Genomic DNA, 25,922 nt, shown 5'->3' with positions numbered 1-25,922 from the left:
ACCCTCAGCTGATGATGTGTAACAGGAAGTGACAATATCTACTTCCTTTTTATGACCATAATGGGTTTTTTTCTATTGATACATGGCAGAGTTGTCCAACTCAATCAGATAAGGGGCCAAAATTTTTTAGAGCTCTTGGTTGTGGGCGGAGCAAATCTTAGTTTTGACCAAACTGTCTCTTACTGGACGTATAAAATCAGTTTTAACGTTATCAGAACTCATTTTTGTTCCTTTATCTTATCTTAGTCACTTGCATTTTTGTAGATGAAGATATCAACAAGAACATGAATCTACTTTGATGTCATGAGTTTGATAAATGTTCTATATTATCATTTTTGGTTTAATAGTTGATGACCTGATTTGAACGGAAAAACTATGATATTGAGTCTGAAGGATGGAAATGTTGAAAGTGTGAAACTATATATTATAAATAATTGTTTTTTTTTAATATAAACATGTGTGAATGGCACTGAGGTGAATGGAAGATGTTGTAAAAATGATCAGGTGTCAGTGATTCAGCAATGATGGACAGATTTACAGGGAGGTGAAGAAGAGAGTGCAGGTAGGGTAGAGACGACAGTCAGGTATGATCAATCAAAGATAAATGTCAGCTGAAGTGAAAAGAGAGTAGAAGGTTGAGAGATTACTAAATGTGAGTCTGTGTACACCTCTGCCATTTGTGTCTTTTATTTTCATTAAAAAAGAAGAGAAAATAAAAAAATATATATTTTTTAGTTTAATTTGTGAACCTAGTTGCACTTAACTAATATCACTATCTGGAAAATGCATGTAAACGTGTATTAAAATTCATATGTGTGTCTTATTTTAAATAAATCTCCCATAACACAGAGCGATGATTTCCAGGTCGACGTTGTGAAAGTACAAATAGTTAATCCATCAATATCATCATGATTACAGTTTTAAACATAAACTTTTTTTTAATGATTAAATGAAGTTGTTTTGTGTTGGTTCATGTTGCTGAGCTCACTTCAGTCACCTGTCGGGCACCGTTAACATCATCTCTGGATCAGAAGTTCAACTGAGTGATGACCAGTTCAGGATCTGTCATGTGTCATCATGATCCAGAGATCCAACTGGACTTGTCAAAATACAGTTGAAACCGTGTTTAGAAGAGGAAGAAGAGGGAGGGATGATAACGCTGAACCTCACTGGAAACACTTTTGTTTCTTGAAAACTAACATCAGCTGAACAGGTATCAATCAGACTTGACATCTCAATAGTCAGACAGTACACAACGATACCTGTTAACAACACAACCATCAATGACAACGACACAACCATCACTGTCAACAAAAAAAACATCACTGACAACGACACAGTCATCACTGACAACGACACAACCATCAATGACACCAACACAACCATCACTGACAACTACACAACCATCACTGACAACGACACAACCATCACTGAAAACGACACAACCATCAATGACAATGACACAACCATTACTCACAACCATCACTGACAACTACACAACCATCACTGACAACAACACAACCATCACTGAAAACGACACAACCATCAATGACAATGACACAACCATCACTCACAACCATCACTGACAACTACACAACCATCACTGACAACTACACAACCATCACTGACAACGACACAACCATCAATGACACCAACACAACCATCAATGACAACGACACAACCATCACTGACAACCACACAACCATCACTGACAACTACACAACCATCACTGACAACGACACAACCATCACTGACAACGACACAACAATCACTGTCAACAACACAACCATCAATGACAACTACACAACCATCACTGACAACGACACAACCATCAATGTCAACGACACAACCATCACTGTCAACAACACAACCGTCACTGTCAACAACACAACTATCAATGACAACAACACAATCATCAATGACAACGACACAACCATCACTGTCAACAACACAACCAACACTGACAACAACACAACCATCACTGACAACGACACAACCATCAATGTCAACGACACAACCGTCACTGTCAACAGCACAACTATCAATGACAACAACACAATCATCAATGACAACGACACAACCAACACTGTCAACAACACAACCAACACTGACAACAACACAACCATCACTGACAACGACACAACCATCAATGTCAACGACACAACCATCACTGTCAACAACACAACCGTCACTGTCAACAACACAACTATCAATGACAACAACATAATCATCAATGACAACGACACAACCATCACTGTCAACAACACAACCAACACTGACAACAACACAACCATCACTGACAACGACACAACCATCAATGACAACAACACAACCAACACTGTCAACAACACAACCAACACTGACAACAACACAACCATCACTGACAACGACACAACCATCAATGTCAACGACACAACCATCACTGTCAACAACACAACCGTCACTGTCAACAACACAACTATCAATGACAACAACACAATCATCAATGACAACGACACAACCATCACTGTCAACAACACAACCAACACTGACAACAACACAACCATCACTGACAACGACACAACCATCAATGTCAACAACACAAGCGTCACTGTCAACAACACAACTATCAATGACAACAACACAATCATCAATGACAACGACACAACCATCACTGTCAACAACACAACCATCACTGACAACGACACAACCGTCACTGTCAACAACACAACTATCAATGACAACAACACAATCATCAATGACAACGACACAACCGTCACTGTAACAACACAACTATCAATGACAACAACACAATCATCAATGACAACGACACAACCATCCCTGTCAACAACACAACCAACACTGACAACAACACAACCATCACTGACAACGACACAACCATCAATGTCAACGACACAACCATCAATGACAACCACACAACCATCACTGACAACAACACAACCATCACTGACAACAACACAACCATCACTGTCAACAACACAACTATCACTGTTAACAACACAACCATCAATGACAACGACACACCCATCACTGACAACCACACAACCATCACTGACAACAACACAACCATCACTGTCAACAACACAACGATCAGTGTCAACAACACAACCATCAATGACAACAACACAATCATCAATGACAACGACACAACCATCACTGACAGCGACACAACCATCACTGAAAACCACACAACCATCACTGACAACGACACAACCATCACTGAAAACCACACAACCATCACTGACAACAACACAACCATCACTAACAACTTCACAACCATCAATGACAACTACACAACCATTACTGACAACAACACAACCATCACTGTCAACAACACAACCATGAATGTCAACAACACAACATCACTGTCAACAGCACAACCAACACTGTCAACAACACAACCATCACTGACAACAACACAACAATCACTGTCAACCACACAACCATCACTGACAACAACACAACAATCACTGTCAATCACACAACCATCACTGACAACAACACAACAATCACTGGCAACAACACAACCATAACTGTCAACAACACAACCATCACTGTCAACCACACAACCATCACTGACAACAACACAACAATCACTGGCAACAACACAACCATAACTGTCAACAACACAACCATAACTGTCAACAACACAACCATCACTGTCAACCACACAACCATCACTGACAACAACACAACAATCACTGGCAACAACACAACCATAACTGTCAACAACACAACCATCACTGTCAACAACAAGCCACACAGTCAAATGTTGATCCAGAGCGAACATGGAAAAACTGGTCTTCAGATGATTTTTATTTTTATTTTGGCAGCAGATTTTCATCCAGAACTAAATCATTCGAGTTCCTTAAGTTAAAATCGGCCCAAAGTAGAAAACGGGCCAAGACGATAAAGAAAAGTAGCCGCACACCCTCAAATTTGACAAATCCACATCTGGTGCCGCGGCCCGCGCTCGTCTGCCGGAGATACAATCCTGGAGGGATTTATGGACGTAAATGAATCTGACAACAGGCCGCGAGTGCAGTGAGTGAAGAGATGTTTTCACGTCGCTGTAATGAGGACGATGGCCAAAGTAAAGTGCTTTGAACAAGGTCAAGTGACGCAAACATTCCTCCGTTGATTTCGAACTCTACTGTTTTGACTGTCAATAAAGTTGCTGTTGTGGTGTTTTTGTTGGGATCGGAAGTGTGAGAGTCGCCGACGAGTCGCGTTCACATCGAAGGGTTGGAGCGCCGCGATGATACGAGGAATACTTCTGACTGCTGTTGAGTCTTGAAGGTCCGTCAAATATTCAATTCATTCAAAGTTTGAAAGTGAACTTTGGAACGACCGGAGCTACATCGTGTGCAGTCCAGGACCTGACAGGATTGTTGATGAGCCTGGACAGGAAGTCAAGACGCCACAGACGAGGAAGGAAAGGGAGAATGTGGTGTTTTTTAGAAATTATTAGTTGGAGATAAAACAGCAGAAAAACCGGTCGGAGTGGAAACAAATGGAATAAAAGGCCTAGCCGAGAGTTTTGTTTTGTTGTGCATAAATCGAAATTGTTAATTTATTTTTTAAATCTAGGGTTTTTTTTGTTTGTAGAACAATTAATTTTTATCATGATTTAAATTTCCCAATTTATTGTAATTTATTGTGTAAATATTGAGATTTTTCTCAAAAAAATGTAGAAGAAAAAGTTTTTTATTGCATCAATACACACTAAACTTACGATCTATACAATCTATACTATCTTCTGCTGCAGGCAATTGTCCTGTTGTTGATTTTAATTAAGAATTTTAGTTCTTAAATCAGGATTTTTTTTTTTTTTTTATGTAAATACCAATAACAATTTTTTTTGCAATTTCAATTTTACTGTTTACTGTACTTTAAATTATTTTCAAATAAAGTGTTTGTTTTTTTCAATTTTTTTTACAATTAGGTTTTATTAATAATAAAAAAGCATTTTATATATATATATATATATATATATATATATATATATATATATATATATATATATATATATATATATATATATATAAAACACAAAGCTCACTCAAGACACAAGCATGAGCAAAAAAGAGTTTCTTCTTACATTCTATCAATAAAGTTGATAAGTTAATATAAACATAATGATTATAAAAAACTCAACTGTCAAAATACAGACATTAAAACTTGTTTTCCAATTTTTTTAAAAGGCAAAAAACTAAACAAGGTCGTTTTATCTCAAATCCGAGGGAGAAGAAAAAAAAACAAACAAACAATATCGGTTAGATTTAAAATAATTATCTTTTATTTATTCATAATTCATCTATTGAGTTTAAATAAATACCAAGGCTTGAAGTTAATTTCTTTTAGTAATATTATTTCATACATTTTGTCCGAGTTTATTTTCTAATATTCAATATTTCCACGTCAAATTAGATGTTTTCATTTGTTTTTTATTCTTCAGTTCCAGATCCATCTTCCAGAGATGTCACTTCAAACTTCCAGCCGCTTGTTGTTTCTTGTTTAGGTGAAGTCGAGTCGACAAACATCTCCAAGAATCAGCCAAACGAGGAAACAAAGAGAAACAGCAAACAATCCTGTGAGGCTTCGGCACCGACATCTCCAGCGAACACACTCCATCCGTCGGGACTCAGCGTGTGGTCTTCAGTCGGCTCTCATGATACACATTTTCTTCATTCGTTTCCTTATCGCGAGCCAAATCTCTGCTCGTTCCTCCAGCGTCCATACGATCTGCCGGGTGCACGGGATGGACTTTGATGTGTGTACATTATGGAATCGTGGCTCCGTCAACAAGAGCTGAAGCCCTTTGGCACGTCTGCCTGTTATTGTTGGACCTTCAGGGGGAACCTCGTGACCCCATCGGGGGTAATTAGGAGCTCATCGAAGATGTCCAATTGGACCTGATTTGTGCTGCTATTGTGTACTTCACGTCCTGGCTCGCTGCCTTCATCTCACATGTATTGTGTTTCTACAGAGAGAAGACACACGACGCCTGTTCGCTCTCCTTGAAAACATACAAGAACTCCCTTTAAATACTTGTTGAGTGTTAACCAGGATAATGTGGGTTAATCTGGACCTTATTTCTATCATTTTAATAGATAGATTGATATGTTAAATTTAGATATTTTTTCTTTCTTTCTCCATCCATCCATCCATGTCAATTTACCAAGTTGTTTTTATTGAGCACAAGATACGTTCAACAATATTTTAGTTTATGTTAGTTTTAATTTGATTTTTCCACCATTTTAATAGTAAGATTTCTATGTTAATAGTTTTTTTTTTTCTCCATCCATCCATGTCAAATACCAAGTTGTTTTTATTGAGCATAAGATACCGTTCAACAGTATTTTTGTTTATGTTAGTTTTAAGTTGATTTTTCCACCATATTACTAGTAAAATTTCTGTTAAGTTTGGATTTTTTTCCTCTATCCATCCATATCAAAGTACTTGGTTGTTTTTATTGAGCACAAGATACGTTCAACAGTATTTTTGTTTACGTTAGTTTTAAGTTGATTTTCCCACCATTTTAATAGTTAGATTTCTATGTTAAATTAAGATATTTTGTCTTTCTTTCTCCATCCATCCATCCCAAATTACCAAGTTGTTTTTATTGAGCACATGATACGTTCAACAATATTTAGTTTTTGTTAGTTTTAATTTGATTTTTCCACCATTTTTATAGTAAGATTTTTATGTTAATAAAGTTTTTTTTTTTCTCCATCCATCCATGTCAAATACCAAGTTGTTTTTATTGAGCATAAGATACCGTTCAACAGTATTTTTGTTTATGTTAGTTTTAAGTTGATTTTTCCACCATATTACTATATGATTTCTGTAAATTTGAATTTTTTTTTCTTTCTCTATCCATCCATGTCAAAGTACTTAGTTGTTTTTATTGAGCATAAGATACTATTCGACAGTATTTTTGTTTATGTTAGTCTTAAGTTGATTTTTCTATCATTTTAATAGTTAGATTTCTATGTTAAATTCAGATATTCTGTCTTCCTTTCTACATCCATCCATTCCAAATTACCATGTTTTTTAAATTAAGCATAAGATATTGTTCAAAAATATTTTTTAAGTTTTAAGTTGATTTTTCTTCAATTTTAATATTAAAAATTGTATGTTTAATTTAGATATTTTTCTTTCTCCATCTATTCATCCATCAACGCCAGTGTGATATAAAAATTGTATTGATGTGTATAATTCACAAGTCAGTAAATGAAACCATAGAAAGTTCACCAAAGGAGTCATTTATTGTCTCAAACTGGTCCAACAGTAGTTAATGGATGAGTCTCCCGTCTCCAGCATCGGCTTCTTTAACGTCCCAAATAAACAAGCTTTCACGTTTGCACCGGAGGTTAGAAGATTATTAAGGCATCAACTCAGTCTCAACAAACATTTGTTGATATTTAACCCTTTGTTAAGAAAGGCACTAAAGACCTTCAAGGAATTTTGTGGAAGTTTGTTGTGTGAATCATTAAATCTACACTTTAAACTGAAGTTTGAAGGAATAAAACAGAAGCTTTGAGAGCGACACGACGACCATCAATGTACTGTTTTGACTCCGAGCTTCTTCAGACGAGTCGTGTGCTTGTATGTTCAACACTTTCCTGCACATTCCTACATATTGTCAGCACAACTATTCAATTTAAACAAACTAGATCCAAACAGGCATGTCACGAGGAAGTGAGCTTAACTCAACACTTTCCAAACTAGTGTGTGAATTAGCAACATGCTAACAGATGAAAATGCTTATGAGAAAAGAGCTGAATTAAAGGAAGGAATAAAGACTCAAAGGACGGGAGTCAAACTTGAAGCCTGGGAAAAGTATTCTACTTCGTCCAAATATAGCGGGTGGCAGCCACTCTTTTTCGGATGTTGTTTTAGTGTAAAGTAAATTTGTAATGCTACTTCAAGCGATGGGTTGATGAGGTTTCATTAAAAAAAGAGCTCATTTTGAAAAGTGATTCGATGAAACGTCTCCTATTCTGTAATTTATAAAAACCTCACGTCGTTTTTTTAAACCGAGAAAGTATCGGTATATCGTGAAAACCTCACGAATCCATCACTAAAACTTCTACTCGCTAATATCTGGTTGATATTCTTGTTTTTATTCGTCTTGGTTGCCCAAGCGAGTACTTGTGTTTCCTATTAGTGTCTCTCCGAGGACGTTGTTTTGGGGTCCCTGTCCATTTATGAAGAGATAAGAGTCGATAACTATAGGTAGTCCTAAGGGTCAAAAAGGGGCATCGACTTCCCATTCCTGGTTTGAATCCCAGCTTGGACGTGCTGCTGCGGGTTTCTTTAATATTGTGTTTAAATTTAATTCACTCGAGTTGATGGCAACATGCTTTTGAATATCTTTGGTGAGCTTCCAAATCCGCAAGCAGATTCTGGTGAAATCCTCCAAATACCGCGTGAAATGATTAGAGAGGAAACTTCTTGGAAAAACCCCTGGAAGCATCTAAAGAGCGGGACGCTTGTGTTGACGCTCGTGTTGACACAACGGCAGCCAGTGAGCACCGGAGGAGCCAAGTTAGAGAAATGCTGAAGACAGGAGAGAAAACACACTTCGTATGTGGATTGTAGTGTGCGTGCGTGTGTGTGTGTGAGAGTGTGTGTGTGTGTGTTCGTAAGATTGTGGTCAGATCCGGGTCAGTTGATGCCAGAAGCTGGACGGCATGAAGCTTTCCATCTTGTCTGCGAAGAAGCCCAACGGTGCAAAGAGTGTGCTGAAGAACTGTGGAGGAGGAAGACGAGTCATCAGGAGGTTGTTGGCGATCAAGACTTTAACCAGTTAACAGAACCAAGGTCAGGAGAGTAAGAGGAAACCTGGGTCAACCAAAGTTGACGCACAACATCTACAAGAGGAAATGTGGCGACAATAGTTCAAGTCTAATCCCAGTTTGGTCGCTGGTGACACTTACAAGTAGTGATGCGCTGATGAAGCTTCGTGAAACAGTGTCATGTTGTTAAGAGGTCAGTAGGTGGCGCTATTAGTTTAAAAATGATGTGATGTTTCATTAGAACGGATGTTCAAAACAAAAGGAATATAGTGCAGAGACTGCCATCTAGTGGACTCTGAAAACAATGACACTGCTTCATGAAGCTTCATCAGACCATCACGAAGGGTAAATGCCAGTGATGGCTTGATGAGGCCTCGTGAAACAGTTGAAGAGGTATCATGATACAGTACCTTTATTTTGAAAAATCCAAACTATTTTTTTTATCTTTGTCTCTGATCTACTAATTCAATGAAACCAGAAATCATCTTCAAACAGAGACAAGACACTGTATCATGACACCTCATCAGCTGTTTCATGAAGCTTCATCAACCCATCACTAGTAAATGCTTAGAATTTAAGATGTTTATGATCAAACCTCTTTACTTTTTGACCTTAGCATTAATCATACAAGTTTATACTTGGAAAAAAAAACTGTCCACTTGATAAAAAAAAAAAAGGATTTTCCTACCGAAGCAAACACTGCAAACCTGATCTGACTGACAATGTCGTACACATCGTGTATGTGGCGTTGTAATGCTCTTGTATGAACCAGGGAAGGATATTTGTCATGTGCGCATAAATGTGCAAGTGAATACAAAGATCTCACCCAAGAACTTGTCTGCATGTGGGCGAGATCAGGACTGGAATGAATTGCAGTTTAACCTTTAAGGTTGATGGATCATACATGGAATTCTTTTTTTTTCAGTCTTAATCTCGGCTGGTAAACTACATAAATCCCAAATTTACATATTTTAATGTATCAGGTTTAAGGGACCAAAATATTCTGAAGAACATGAGACGCCATCATAATGGTCAAACATTTATTTTCTAAAATGTAATGAATGAATGAAATATGTACTAAATAGTAGAAGAGCTAATGCATTTAGGAAAAACAATGACTTCCAAATTAATGGATTCTTAATAAATACTGTAATAATAGGAATAAATAATATCTGTGAATTGGGCAATTGCATGGTGTGAAAATGTAAAAAATAATGAATGTTCCATTGATTTAAAAACTTGCATCTCTGAATGAAGATATTTGTGGAATTACCTTAAAAAAGGCAACAAATGAAATTTGGAAACTACAGCTTACAAATGTTCTATACTTGCAATATACAGTATATCCTTGACTTCAAAGCTAGTTTAAAAACAGAAGTAAGTACCGGTAAGTAATATCTGTAGAGCACTTTTCTAGACCAGGGTCACAAGTAAGTATTAAGTAAGAAAGTCATTTATATTCATATAGTGCTTTTCCAGACCAGGGTCACAAAGCGCTTAAACAATCAAAACAATATTTAATAAAATATATACTTTAAAGGTCAAGATAAAACTGAGAACAACACAGGAGTTCCAGAAAATCAAGGGAAAGCCTGAACAAATAATAATATAATAAAAAGTAGTCACAATTTTTCATTAAACGTGCAAAAGCCTTTCATTTATGTGTTGATCGTGAATGTCTGGAAGGTGTCTTGTAGACGATGAGACCGACGCTGTATAAAAGTACTCTGATTTGACCTGCGAACACTCTCTGGGTCAGTGGTGTTGTCAGCGGCGATGAGTGATGTCATCAGAGGCCTAAATTTGAATGTGGCCTCGGTGATAAAGTGCTGAGGTGTCACGCCATGGAAACAACTGCGCGGACATAGTGCTCGGTGCGGACAGCGCCTCGGCCGTAAATCACGCTTCTGTTTTTAGGAATCCGTGTGCCACCATCTGCCTGGCACACACCGGCGGCGACACTAGTTTCGACATGACTGTGATGTTCTCTAACCTCCCTCTGTAATCTCACAACATTCTACAATAACAGAAAGTGCTGACACGCCTTTTGAAAAAAACTTCTATTTGTGGCAAAACAACAGAAAAAAAGGACGAGTACGGGATGTTCCTTCTGGCCACGTGAGAGAAGAATTCCGAAGCATAAGCAACAAAGCATTAGCTGGATTAGAGGGAGCGCCGAACCCACAATAAAAGACAACACTTTCACAATAAGTGCGCGCTGAAGAGGGTCGTGTGTCTTCAGCTTTCAAATCTTTCAAAATGATTCCACATGAGTGTTTACCGGAGGAACACGCTATTCGCCTCTGTGTTTACGAGCAGCCTTCACTGGACTTGTTTTAGAGGAGAAAACACTGGCTGCAACACGGCCGCGACTCCCAGGAGCCTCCAGTGTTACTGACAGTGATAGAAGACAGCGATTAGCGCCAGATTCAGGTTTCAAATAAAAACGTGTTAAAAACAGACTAAAAGCAGATCGTCCAGTTTACGGGGCCAATAAAAGCATTTATGCACTTTAAAATGTTTTCTGCTGTCTACAAAAGCTTCCCGTGCCAGAAGTCAACGGTGGCGGTGGAGGGGCGGGGGGGTGAAGGGTCGTACGTACCGCTTTGGCGAAGACTCCCATGAGCTCTGGGAACTGGTGTGTGAGCATCGCCAGCGTGGCAGTGAAGGAGCAAAGGCCGGCGGTGAAGAGGATGAAGAAGGGAAGCTCTTTTTTGGGGTACACGGACACCTCGTGGAACGCTGGAACAGAAGGAAAACAACGAGCGGACAATCGTAAGTTGAAAGAAGAACGATTAAAAAATCTGATACTTCACACATCATGTCTTTGTCTAAGATGGTCGCAGCTGTTGGGGCTCATTTGTCGTCAACGATATTAGGGCGACAAAGTTGTTGAGATAATATTCCTGAGAAGTTCAATCACCACCTTCCCTCCGCTCACTTCCTTCACTCCAGTTTCAACTTCAAGGCCGTAAACAATCGCTTTAGTGTTAGCTGAGCTCCAACAGGTCAGGTCGTCGTGGTTACCTTATGTCTGACTAAAATCTTTCTAAAACAGATAGAAAAACAGTGTAGTGAGAGATATAGAAGAGCAAGGAAGGTGAAAATCTACAGCAGATATTGAAATATATACATTTTTTGTTGTTTATAGGGCAACTTATGTTTAACCCAACTCTCCTGACTAACTCACATGTTTCAAATATTAAGGTCTTCCTCTCCAAGATGCAGTAAGTCCCTCATCATGACCATGTTTTGAAATTATTACTTCATAAAGTTCTCCACTGAAAACTTTGGTAAACGAGAGGTTACGAAAGCAGAATTCATTATGACATAATAATGGGTTCACTCCTCCTCCACGCCCCCCTTTGTTTATACAACAAAGTCCCTTGGAGGTGGAGACTTCTAGGATTGATGACACAGAATGACCAACCCCAATGTTGCCCAATCACAGCAGAGTGGGCGTGGTTAAAGAAAACAACATTTCATTTTCTAATATACATATTTCAATGAAAATAGTTTTTTTTACAAACAGAGACTTACTGATGAGTACAATAGAAGTCCAAGATCAATAAATCAACACAAAAGCTTCCCTTCAAATTAGAGGTGTCTAAACCTTTCACAATAAAATAGCTTAAATTTTTGAATAAAAACTTTAAATAAATTATCAAAAATCACAATCTTAAAGTGAAATAACTCATCAAGACCTCCAGTATCAGACACCAAAGTGATGAGGAATATGATCCCTACCATTGAGAGTGACTAGTAGGTTGTGATAGATTTATGGGACCCTAATGTAAAGAATGTATAATAAAAAAGATGAAGTAAAAATAGAGGGCAGAAATAGCTACATTTTCTTATGACTGACTGTCTATGTTTGACAGATTGAATATGTCAACAATTATGTGGTGACTCAAATGAGAATGAAAGATAAAGGAAATCTGAAGGATGTACAGTTGCGTTTGAGAAAACAATGTCTGAAGGACATCTTGATGTATTTTGGCACCAAATAAAGACAAACATGTTGAATTTAGCCTCAACACTGACACCACATTTTGTTTTGGAGAGTTGTTTTCTGTTGAGGAGGCGCCAGATATAAACCTTTTACAGAGTTTTGTCCTCTGCTGTGATTGAGTTTGACACTTCTGTCTTGGATGAACCGCCTGATGAGTTTATAATGTGGACGGATTCATTTCTCATGAATCTGTTTGAGAACATTCGTAGAGCTCGAGTGTCCTAGAACCCTCTTTCGGCCGGAACTTCTCGAATGACAAACAAACTGAACAAATCGATCTTACTTCACCTCACTTCTGAATATAAATGAGTAAATCTACTCGACCGTTCTAATACAATAATCACTCAGTTGAATAACAAGAGGATATTTGACATCTACACCTTTGACATTTTTTGAGCAAGAGGACGTCAGGCTGTGTTGATCTAATGCAAGATTTACATAAGAGTTAACACAGTGTTTGAAATATGTTTGACAATAGTTAGAATGGGTTCAATCTGACCTGGATAAAGTGCTGGCTCATGGCTCTCCTCACACTCTTTGTGTCTCTATTTTCCTCTCAAGCATATTCATATTGATATGTTTAATTCAAAATATTATAAAAAGTAATGACCTGTATCTTAAATATTTTTCATCCATTAAAATATTGATTAAAAAATACATCTGTATTATTATTATTACTTTATTTACTTTTTACTTTTTTTTTTTTATAATCAACTTCATTAATATTGAGAATTTATTGATTTTTGTGACTTATTACTTGTGTTTTTTCAAGGTTATTCAATTTTTTTTTATGTTTATAATTTTTCCTTATGAATCCAACCCATTGTGGTGAATGGTCATATCGACGTAGATGGTTGATTACCACTCTTCCAGGATTATTGTATGTCCTGCAATAATAGTGAGACTCCTGGAATAATCACATATAAATTCACGTTGTATGCATTAAGGGACAAACTCTTACTTGGCAGTAGTTCTCTGTCTGCTGTTTCTGTGCACCCTGGATAAGGATAAAAGAGATGACCCTTCTCTAGTGGGTACGGAATTATCCTGAAGGCTGAGGACGAAGAAAAAAAAAAGGACAAATATTAAAATAACAGTAAACATACTGAATACTGACAGGATTCAATTTGATGCAATGTGTGCGAAAACAATACAAAATCAAGTTCATTTTTTTAAACTTTTTGTAGAGCAAAATGCTCGATGTTCAACATACTTCCTTCCCACGTGCAGTGCAGCAGGTTGAGCGCTCCCTCCGCTCTCTTCCAGTGCTGCAGGTGGAAGAAGGAGTATGCGACGGCTTCGCTGTCCCCCCTCTTCAATATGTGCTCCGGAGGAAGGATCAGGCTCTTCATCTCTAACAAATACTGCGAGAGAGAAAGTCGATAAAAAAAACATACATTCAGACATTGATGGATTTCTGTTGATCTTGGCGAGCACGTCGACACTGGCTGCATTTCAACTGCTAGTTTGAAATCAATCCAATTGGGTTTTTCATCCAGTGTATGTGCAGAGAAAAAACAAAAGACAACACAATACTTTTATACTCATAATCATACTAAAGTTGTTCTGTTTCTTTTAACTTGCTTTTAATACAAAAATATATATAGACAGAATTTAATACATTGAGAAAAAATACACATAATACGACCAAGACACAAAAAAGATACCTTAAGAGTTGAGATGGTGTTTGAGAATACTTTTAATGGGTGGTCCATGGGCCTCTTGGAGTAACTTTTTGAATTGAATATATTTTCTTTGATTGGAGCACACTTCAGTGAAGTAACTTAATAGAAAATATTTATTCTATGATTGGAGCCACTTTCTTATTGAAATAACTTAAATAAATAAATAACTAAAAATGATTTCTTTTTTCTATTAGTTGAAAATATTTCTTTGATTGAAGCAACTTTTCTTTCGATTACAAGACATTTTTCTTCTTTTTAAATTGAAAACATTGTCTTTGGAGCTACTTTATCATAGCAAATCTTTATTTCATTGGAGTAGCTTTTTTTTTTTTTTCAATTTAAAGCATTTTCTTTGATTGGAGCCACTTTATTATATCATAACTTTATTATAGAAAATCTTTATTTTCATTGGAGTAGCTTCTTTTTTTTAAATTTAAATATATATTTTTGATGAATACAACTTTTCTTTTAATGGAAATCATTTCTTTGGATTGAAAAGGTTAGTTTTTTATTGGAACAAATTTGTATTAAAGCAACTTTTCTTTCAAAGCAACATTTCCTTTGATTGAAGCAACTTTTTTATTTTTTATTTAAGCATGGTTTTAAAGAATATAACCAGTAGAATATATGACTATTGAACGTGTGTAATACATCATATTTGTGGACAGTCTTTCCAGGAATCCTCCCAACAAAATACATTCTCTCCTCGTGTTCTTTGTCCACAGTCTTGTTTTACAATCACTCAAGGTGGGAGGGAAATGCTTTCCAAAGCTTAGTGCATGTTATTGTTACAGTACAGTACACTCATTCCATGAATGTGTAACATCCCCTCCCCTCTTCTCTCCAGTGTAAGTTTGTCTCGGCGAGTCACTGGGTTCGCGGTGCTGACAAACGCTCACATGCCGCCGCAGCAGCTTATAGAGCAGGTAAACTCCCAGCAAAGAGTCCCTGTGGATATGGTGTGTTTTACAAGCACCGGTTTGGAATTGTCGAGAGAGTAATGTCCCCAATTTGCCACTCTGTGACTCATTTACATCCACGGTGTCCGGAGATCTGTGTCGAACAAAAGGCAACTGCCCGACTGAGGCCTCCTGGGCTGGATTCCCAGGCGGGCGGCTTCACAGCGCTCTGGATCTCAGACTGACACTTTGGGAAGGTTACCCCCGAGCTAATCCTGTCTAATCCCCTCCATGGTCACAGGCTCAGCCATCCATCCATCCATCCATCTATCCATCCATCCATCCATCCTGCCGGACCACGGTTGTTTTGTAGTTTTCCATCTCCCCTGTTATTCCCCTCCTGAACACGCTTTAGCGACGTCTCGTTGTTCAACTTCTGTATACCTTTCTGCCTCAGAACACAAGCCTTACACAACAACACTGATCGTCCCTCTCAAGAGCTGGCTACGCTTAACTGGAAACCTTTGTAAGTGGATGACACGACAGAATAGTCGAACTCTGGCCACGTCTTCAAGATACACATTAAGTCTTCATGGTCTGTTTGTCATCAGAATGATTGATTCCTCAACCAGAAGAATAATGTCTCCTTAACATAAGGCTGCTTTCTGCTGCTCTTGTGATGCAACATATGCTTTCCTTACAATCAGGTCATGATTACAAAAAACATCAACATGTTTTATCTAAATTAGTGATACAGTATGCAGCCCACTACTTATAGTCCAATATTTTAACAAGTGCAGGCAGAGGAAGGGGCTTGATTTCTGTTCAACATGAGATAGATAAGGAATAAACATAACCCTATCGAATGTTATCATTTTCTAATCGCTTTGATTGTAGAGTTAAGATGGGATAGATTTCCTAACTAAAATAACATGACAAATTGGGGATAAATTGAACAAATTTGCAGGAATAGTACACATCAACAAAACACTGTTTATTTAATTAGTTTCTACCAGGAGCCAATCCTGGCTTCTTTGGGCAAGAGGCGTCTGAACAGGACGCCACAAAGACACACACTCATACTCCAAGATCACAAACTATACCTCTGTATGTTTTTGGATTGTGGGAGGAAACCCGTGCAACACAGGGAGAACATACAAACTCCACACAGAGAGGTCACGATTTGACCTCCCTCCCAACCGGGAAGTGAACCTGCAACCTTCTTGTTGTGAGGTGATCACGCTTACCACTTTTGCCCCCCCCCAGCAGTTGAGTTTGAGACCCCTTATCTAGATAATCTATCGTGCCATCAAAAGTATAACTCATGCATTTGTTCTCTCATTTTCTCTCTCTCTGTTAACTTTGTTCTTTGCCCTCTGTTCTACATTGTTCTTCTGTTGACTTCTTCCTCGTGACTGGAGCCCTAATTTCCAAACAGATCAATAAGCCATCATCGATCAAAAAAAATAAAATATATATATATACTGTATATATATATATCTCATGTCATTATGGCATATGCATCCAGTGCTACACCTGCTACTCAGAGACTCCATGTCTGAGTGATCTGTGCGATTACAAATAATTCTGAAACATACAGCAAGAGTTTATCAACATAATGTGGATACAGAGAATAAAGAAAGCAATGCTTGAAGGGTACGTTGCAGAATGTTTGATCAAGAAAGTGTATTGTGATCCTATTTTAATTCAGAGTCTCGTTTAAAGTCTTGGTTGACATTTTTAACAGATCTACAGCCACAGAAACATAGAAGCCATGCAAAAGTCTCACTTAAAGCGGAGAGAAATGTGATCACTAGACAAGGCAGTACTTCGATGTTGTCACCTGATCATTTATGCATGATTGGCTGAGAGTATGATCATGTAGCTCGGTATTCGTTTGGTTTTGTCTGGTGGCACTGTTATGCTGAATTTTAAAGCTCAGAATTTTTTAATATTGAATTTAAAAGGCTTCAGATATTTAAAATATTGAATATAAAAGGCTTCGAATTTTTCTATATTGAATTTGCAAAGCTACACATTATTAATATTGAATTTAAAAGGCTATGAATTAGAAAATTATTGAATAATTGAAATTAAAATATAACAAACCCTGAAATATTAAATTCAAACATTCAATATTATGATTGCACCGATGCGATACCTGCATAAGAATGACATCCATGCCATCTATCGGAAGTTTAATTGCAATAGAAAAATGAACAAACGGAGTGAATATTTGAATCTTAACTGTTAAAGATAGAATAATTGTATTTTACACCCAAATTATTGAACTATAAACCATAAAACCCTATGGTGAACATACAGTATTCATTTGCAAGCCAGAATTTTGTTTAAATAAAATGTAATAATTGAGAAAATTGATTATTAAAACTATCAAACATTGATAAAGTATTGTGGAAAAGAATATCGTGAGTAAATAAATAATACAGTGCTGTTGAATATAGATACATTATTGTAAAAATATGATCTATTGGTGTATCAATATTTTCTCACACCCGTAGTACACATCATAAAAAGAAGCTGCTGAATCCATTCTTCAAATCGGCCTCTTCATGATCTTACTGCATGTATACAGCTCAGTAAAAACTCTCCTTCCTGTGAAACTATAAAAGTTTGTCCTCCTTATTTTAAGATTAACCATTTAGATCGACGGGCCGCTCAGCTGTCCCTCCTTGCATTCCGCGGCGATAGACCTGGTGACACCCCGATCCTCTGTGTTGAACCCCCCCCCACCCACAATTCTCCCCTTCACTTCTGTTCTTCGGCCAGTTCCTCCTCTCTCCGTCGCCTCTTTGATGAGGGGATTGAGTTTCATGTGTTCTCCTTTTATCCCGGGGCAGTCAATCGCCCCGGAGCGTAAAGCATAAGCCGCGGTCTGATGCTAATCTGCAGCCTCTTTTACGATGGCATTGATGACATCATCATCCCTCTGCCTGCTGGACCAACAAGAAAAGGATAGTCTAACCAAACATTTATTCTCACTTCTTGCTGCATTGGAGTTCACAGCAAGACATGAGAATTAAATCTCACAGCCCTATGAACAGAAGCTCGATCTGTCATAGTTTATCAAGAAGATGAGATTCTAATATTTTAACTATATAGTTTTAATTTCTGTGCAAAGATATAGATATGGATACGCACGTCGGTTAATCTAGCAGCACCATGTGAAAATGTGCGTCCAAAGTAGTTTTCTGTCGAGTAAATGAGATTGTGAAGGCAGTTTCTCCATCCCATTCCTCTTCATTCACATCAGCGGCTGCTCCTTTATCTCAATTTAAAAACCAAGAAAACCAATCTCCGATCTGAGCCCACACTTGACAGGTGATCTGGACGTCAAGCAGAGCGAGGCCAGATCACAAAAATGTCTTTGGAATCCTTATTTAAAACGACATGTTGATGGACGGAAGTGGCCCGAAAAAATGTAAATGCAAAACAGATTCAGCACCACTTAGCAAGCTTTCTGATCATGTGGAAAACTGTCAGCCTCGTAAGTGTTTAGCAACGGAACACCTCATTGGATCGGACATCTTATCGGAGGCGGTGAAGGAGAGAGAGGGGTAGAACAAATAGGTTGAGTAGGGGGGACACAAAGGTAAATAAGAGGAAAACGCTGAGAACATGTCACAAGTATTTTATGTGATCTCATGTTTAATCAGCCATTGTCGTAAACTTTAACCAGATATTTTGCAGGTTCATGTTTGATTTGTGTGTTAGTGTGCATTTCTTGTGCATGCTTAGCGTGATGTTTTTTGTGCATGCGAGTGATTTTGTGTGCATCTTTTGTTTATGGTTTTCTATGCGTGTTTCTGATAGTGTGGGAGGTTTCTGTCTGCAGCAAAGTGTGTTGGTTTTAGTGCGGTTGTATAGTTGTGTCTATGTTTTTGTTTGTGTTTTACAGGGGTTTCGTATTGGTGTTTAGACCGTTATATGGGAGCAAGTTAGTTGGTCAAGAACACAATGAAGACCCCAACCAATGAGATCATAATCAAGTAATTGATGACTTTATGTTTTGACTGAAACCCTCAGACACTCAAGGTCATGAACAGGTTATGATGGAACCCGAGAGGATAAGAAGAACGATGAGGGTATCTGGGGGGGAAGCGGGGGCATCTGCCTGTGGGTGCAGAAAAGTGAGGTGGGTCGGAAAGATATTGAGGATGAGGGTCCTCACTTGAAAATCAAAGAGCAACCTGACATCCTCCCCCTTCACACCCAGATCCACTGGGCTTATTTTTTATTTTTCAAACTGACCTTGTTTGATGAAACAATAGAGAACTACAAAGGCTGCATTCAGACAAAACTCTGCTGATACTTGTTTTTGTGGAAGTTCAAAAGTTGTTTTATCTAGGAACTGATATTAAAGGCCTAACTAAGTCAGGGAAGATAAAAGCGAGTATTGATTCACGTTAGAATACTAATTTAAGCATGAGTCAATCACTTGTGATGTTCTGTGACGTTTAAAGGTTACGGCAAATTTATTCGAGAGCCAATACTGACACCTGCTGGTCAATGTATATCCTGCATTCAAATAAAGAAAAACAATGGACACAAGGGAGCTTCTGGTATAGCTCGAGAAACGGACCACAAAAGGTTACGCTATAACAATTCTTCTTTAACAAAGATCCTACCAAGACCAAAAACCTACTTACTGAAGAATAAGTATTAGAACTAAAATGATTATAATTCAAAGTATGATCTTTAAAATGGGTTGTGGCCGGGAAAGCAAGTTTGACTATGAAACACAAAGAAAAAAGTCGAGTGTAAATGTCTTCAACTTCTCCATCATTGCATCCGGTCCATTTTACCAAAAAGTAATTTTTACCAACTCAATTGCGGCGACTGACCTTTGGCACGTGTGGATTGAACTCCACTGCTCTGTGTATCGCCTCCACAGCGTTCATCTCTGCGGTGCTGAGCCCTCGCCGTGACGCTGCCTCTGGAGAAAACCTGAGGGGGGAAAAAACCCACAAAAAATAAATCAAAGTTTTCTTTTTAATCCAATCCTAATGAGAATAATACTTACTTATCTGAAACTGCCCGAGCTTTCAGCAGCGCAGATGTGTAACATATTGTAGCCGACTTTGGTAGACTGATGTCTATGGTGACACATTAGTTAGTGGACACGCACAGAAAACAACCACACAAAATTAAAAAAAACTGACATACCATCATATTTGGCGAGGACAGCCTGGACATCAGCGTACGCTTGCAGCTCTAAAAGTGCTTCCAGGAGATTTTCATGGATATTTAACATTCCCAACAATGGGAACTCTTTCATTAACTGAAGAGAGGAATTGAAAGCATTACCAAACTTTCACCTACGAAAACATGATTGGTAATAACATTATGACCACCTGCACCTATTCACTAAAAATATGGATCAAGAGTCATATTATTATTTTTACACAGTAACCGATCTACCTTTGACAGTCAAAGATTCTATCATAATAGGGAAAATTAGGAACAGAATGAAGCCTCAACAACCAATCACTATCACTAAGAAATGTCTGTCTTTATAAACAAACACTTGCAATTATAAATTGTAACCACGAATACAATTTAAAAACAGATATTTTTCAGGGTTAGAGGCGTGTCTCATGCCATTCACTCCATGTTGCTGGATAAGGTCTCCAACCCCACAAGAAATTAATAGAAAATTATTTCACAAATGTAAGTTGTCTCTTAAAACAAGAAATAGAGAAAAGTAAAAGAAAAATGTTTTGCATCTACTCTTTCCATCTAGATTAAAAAAAAAAAAAAAAATCAGATATACTTCTTTTTTATTTGCTGAATAGGTACCTATAGGTGAGGTGGTCATAATAAAAACGACGGATTAACTTACATCTCTCATCATTTTCACTGCTTCTTTAATGCGTCCCAGCTTTCTGGCGCACATGGCCAATCTGCGTTTAATGTAAACTAGCAAATTGATATCTTTCCCAGCTGTGGAAGTAAAAACAAAGAACTTGAAATCAAAGACGTCGTTGTTGGAAAGTTCTACGGTGCAAAACCACCAAATATTGTGTCAATATTCACCAATAGTTAGAGCTTTTTTGAAGAGGCGCTCTGCCTCTGTGATGGTTGTGGCTTCTTCTTCGGCTAAAAGCACATAAGCAGCTGCACATCTGGAAAGACAAGACATGCTGGAAACCGTCGTTCTTATCAAACAGTTTTGTTCATCTTTTGTTGAGAACACAAACCACATTAATTAGAAAAATAATAATAGTCTTGTGAGCAAATATCTACTGAAATAAATAATAACTAAGATGTTAGCAAAGCATTCTTAAATCTCACCAAACTAATTTATTTATAAACTGCAAAAAAAAAATAATTGTATTGATTATCCATCATTTACCAGAGCCTATAGTAAATGATTTTGTTTAAAGAAAATCAAATATTGAATCTGTACACTGAAGTATATTGATATATATCAAATATATATTAAACACATTACCAACAAAGTATTTGTTTCAAAATAGCATTCTATAAAATCAAATAATCGAGATATACTCAGATATACTGCAAATGCTCAGTAGATAAAACAAAGATTGGAGCAAGTTAGTTGGTTAAGAACACAATGAAGACCCCAACCAATGAGATCATAATAAAGTAATTGATGACTTGATGTTTTGACTGAAACCCTCAGACACTCAAGGACATCAACAGGTTATGATGGAACCCGAGAGGATAAGAAGAATGATGGGATTGACATTTTAAGAAAGAAAAAAGTACAAAAGTACGTTGTTAAATTATTTAACAAGATATTCCTTTAAGCATACTACAACTACATAGTATACAATAATCAGTAATCAAAGCAGACAATAAAGCTAATATATTTTAAAAAAGCGCACAATAGTGTGGAGAGAGACTTACTCGTGGTTCATCTCTATGGCCTGGTAAGCTGCTCTGATCCTAGCTTGAGGATTTCTCTCCCTCCAGGCTTTCTGCATCACTGCAAGATGATGAGGTCATGGTTAGCAGCCAATAAGCAGCTAATGGCATTATGTACAAAAGTTGTGCCTTAAAAAAAACGTACCTGCATCTTCTGCCCTCAACTGCTGAGTGTCTCCTGTGAAGAAGGTCTGGTGGTCTTGAGCAGAGAGGTTCATGTCGTAGTATGTTAGCGGTTCCTTCCCGGTCACCCAGGTGTATCTGGATGTGCATTTCCAAGCAGTGAATAATCATGTTTTCAAGTTTATTTTTTTTTACCAACTCACCTGTTGTATTCAGCTCCCCTGAATAGATTTAGAGGATTCCTCCAGACCTTACACTCTAGAAAATAGAGACAAAAATATAAATGTTTTAACACGAGAAAACCTCCATTTTCATTTTGCTTGTGTTCACCTGACACACTGGGTCGCGGCTCAGCGTCCCCGTTGACGGACGTGAAGAGACCTGTAGTGGAGCTGCTCTCCACTCCACCCAGGAGAGGTCGGAGATGGCTCACCGACACTTGCTCGATAAAAGAAGTGCCATATTTACGAAAGTACCACCACTCAAATATCTGTGAGGAGAAATTTTTACTTTTATTACTTGATCTTTTTTTGTTGTTGCTATGTTTAACTTCAAAAACACTAAAAGTAAATAGCGGTTATCAATTAAATTAAGCACAATTACATTCATGCATGTCTTTCTGCAATGACGGAGAACAAACAAATATATCATGAATCAAATCTATATCTTTTGGGGGTTTTAAATTGAATAAAAAATGGAATCTTAATTATAAATTACTAAAGCAAGTGACCGGATAGATTGAATTTTAACAACTGGCAATAGAACCTGTCGAAGTATTCTTTTTCAAAACTGAAGCTAATAAATAATTCTAATGATTTATAGCAAGAAATATTGATTCTAATAAAAGGAACAGCGTGGTGGTCTATCAAATGTCCTAGGTCCACATTTAATACGGTGGCTGAAACTATATAAACCAAGTAATACAATCAAGCTAAATATGCTTACGTTATTATTTTAGTGTACTTAAAAATGTTTTAATCCGATATAACAGCAAATCTTTTATTATTTTTTAATTCACTTAAACATTTGAGGGAAAACCAAGTTAGGATATTAACGTATTTTATAGCCTTTACTCCAGCTCTACTTCAAGTCGAGGTGGCCTGCAGGAATCTGAAAACTACCTCGATAGCGGACCAAGTAAACACACTTTTGCTGATATCTGTAAACTTGTCTTTGTGCATTATTCAGAGCCACGTGCATACATGATAAGTTCCAAAGCTCAATATTTGCACATGAGCCTATTGTCCAACGATTCGACCTCACTTGTGACCACAATATAATACTTTTAAGCTCTTGTACTGCTTGACACTTATTCAAAGTGAAGCCGCACTAAAAGCTACTGTTATAGTAGTACTTGTATAGTACTGGTACATGTCCAGATATTAAAAAAAACAAACAAACGTGACTTTGAACAGAAATCAAAGGTAACATTCACCAGGATGAGTCCAGAGATGAGGGAGGAGGTTCCAGTCAGTGCAACGTAAAACTTGGGCGTCAGTGTGTTCAAAAACACTGTTGCTGTAAGAACAAGAAAAGGCAGTGAATAAACACGTGAGATAGCGATCTTAAATATGTCTCAGACATCTCGGCGTACATTTATATCCAAGCATTAGTAGCATAGTTAGCTTCACGAAAGAGCAGTCGAGACATCCGTTGTCATGACAATAGTAGCAAACTTACTAGCTCAACATCCTCCTGAATGACTGCTTATGTCGCTAAAGTTACACTTAGAAATGGAAGCGGAACATTCGAAAGGTTAAAGACACATTTTCCATCTCTGTTAGCGACCTGCTTTGCTCGTGCTAGCAGCGCACAAACCCTCAACTGTCAAACCAAACCCTGCAATAGCTGCTGGTGGCTACATGGCTAGGCTAACAATGCTAACTGCTCGCAATAAATCACCTGAAGTTAGAGTTTCCTGCAGTTTCAGTGGACCCCACAGGACGTAGACCATGACCAGGACCATGCCGAACCAGATGCAGCAGACGTACGTCCATGACCATGAAAGCCAAGACTTTAATTTCTCTGTAAATCCGAGAGATTGAGGATTACTGCCATTGGAGTCCTCCATGTTTCTCCGGATGTCTGTAAACAGAAGAGTCACGTGGGCGCACTTTAAAGCGGTCAAGTATATAAAATAAAATAAAATAAAATAAAATAAAATAAAATAAAATAAAATAAAATAAAATAAAATAAAATAAAATAATTCAATATAAAATAAAATAATATACTATAATATATTATAATATACTATAATATAATATAATATAAAACAATACGATACGATACGATACGATACGATACAATACAATACAATACAATACAATACAATACAACATAACATAACATAACATAACATAACATAACATAGCATAGCATAGCATAGCATAACATAACATAACATAACATAACATGATTGAACTTCCATCGCGGCTGATACTTCCTTATTTAACTAACTGGATTATAAGATTCTATGTTTAAAGCCTCAACTGATAAACGTGTTTCCACCACATTAACAATCCATACACATTATAAAGAATATAAAGAGAAGCTGGATAATATGATGGTACTTATTAATTACTTGGTTATTAAACAATGCAAATCAAGTGTAAACCAAAAAAAAAATAGAATACAAACAGTGTGTCGTAAGTTTTTCCCCTGGGTTTGAGAGAAGATATGTTCTGTGGCCCAGAAGTGCAAATAAATGTAAAAAACTCATGGAACAAATTTACAATTTTAATAAAGTGTGTATTTGCTTGTAAATTAGTTTTAGTTTGTGCATTTGTTTCAAAGTTTGTATTTTGCTTAATGCGTGAAGAGAGATAAATGTGTAAATGTGTGTAACCAAAAGCTAACAAGTTAAAAGAAGATGCATTCAATTTAAAGCGGCTTAGCCGTGGAATACTAAAAGGAAAGTGCGGATCTAATGACTTTGTTCGTTATGTTCAAAAAATGTGTATTTGCATTCATATTTGGGGGTTAAAATCTGAAATTTAAATAATGGAAAATGTGTTGTTTTATATATATATATATATATGAGACGTATGTATATATGTTAAAGTGTATGGAAGGTGGTAATTAATAAGTTTAACTTCTGCCTGAGCCGTTTTCAGTTGAAATTTGAATATTGTATTTTCTCTTACTTTAAAAAACATAATATGACTGAATTAAATCAACTTTTAAGCTTTAAAAATATAGATCAAATATAGATCAAATATATTGCTGTAGTTGATAAAACATTTTTTTTTAAATCGATTATTCAATTAAAATACGTGTTCAGGGTTAGGATTTAAATACATTTTGTCTGGTACTCCTTGCGACCACTAGATGCCGCCACCGTATCGTTAATACAGTCAAGACAGTGGCCATGGAAAACCAACAGGCGGCGATGTCGTTCAATTCTCTTCGCTTCATCTGTGCGATTTGCACATTCTGAAATGTGTGTTTGAAAATCTATCTGGAGCTCAGTGTGACACGTGTTTGCTTT

At 37.2% G+C, this 25,922-nt stretch overlaps 1 protein-coding gene across 1 annotated transcript; it reads right to left on the bottom strand.

The window, feature by feature from the left end:
- Window positions 1-7,247: 7,247 nt before the first annotated feature.
- On the bottom strand, window positions 7,248-24,543 carry st7l (suppression of tumorigenicity 7 like). Its single transcript, XM_087801462.1, has 15 exons — window positions 24,338-24,543; window positions 23,871-23,953; window positions 22,766-22,925; window positions 22,639-22,693; window positions 22,458-22,573; window positions 22,295-22,373; window positions 21,458-21,546; window positions 21,264-21,364; window positions 20,588-20,702; window positions 20,445-20,517; window positions 20,266-20,368; window positions 14,030-14,180; window positions 13,778-13,870; window positions 11,407-11,546; window positions 7,248-8,758 (listed from the first exon to the last, which is right to left on the bottom strand). Exons 1-15 carry the CDS (start codon window positions 24,504-24,506, stop codon window positions 8,663-8,665), a joined length of 1,623 nt encoding a protein of 540 aa, XP_087657588.1. The 5' UTR covers window positions 24,507-24,543; the 3' UTR covers window positions 7,248-8,662.
- Window positions 24,544-25,922: the final 1,379 nt, after the last annotated feature.

The sequence above is a fragment of the Callionymus lyra genome, chromosome 10 (genome assembly GCF_982586985.1).
Source record: "Callionymus lyra chromosome 10, fCalLyr1.hap1.1, whole genome shotgun sequence".
NCBI classification, from domain to species: domain Eukaryota; kingdom Metazoa; phylum Chordata; class Actinopteri; order Syngnathiformes; family Callionymidae; genus Callionymus; species Callionymus lyra.
Note: the sequence above shows the minus strand (reverse complement) of the source record. Positions and strands in the feature narration are given on the sequence as shown.

What these genes read in the sequence shown, in the direction of transcription:
- st7l (XM_087801462.1), bottom strand. Translation starts at nt 24,506, where the DNA reads ATGGAGGACTCCAATGGCAGTAATCCTCAATCTCTCGGATTTACAGAG. An exon ending in GCACTGCACGTGGGAAGGAA is followed by an intron (nt 13,871 to 14,029) that starts GTATGTTGAACA and finishes CTTCGTCCTCAG; the next exon opens with CCTTCAGGATAATTCCGTAC. An exon ending in TGGGAGTCTTCGCCAAAGCG is followed by an intron (nt 8,759 to 11,406) that starts GTACGTACGACC and finishes CCTCCTCCACAG; the next exon opens with TTCTTCAGCACACTCTTTGC.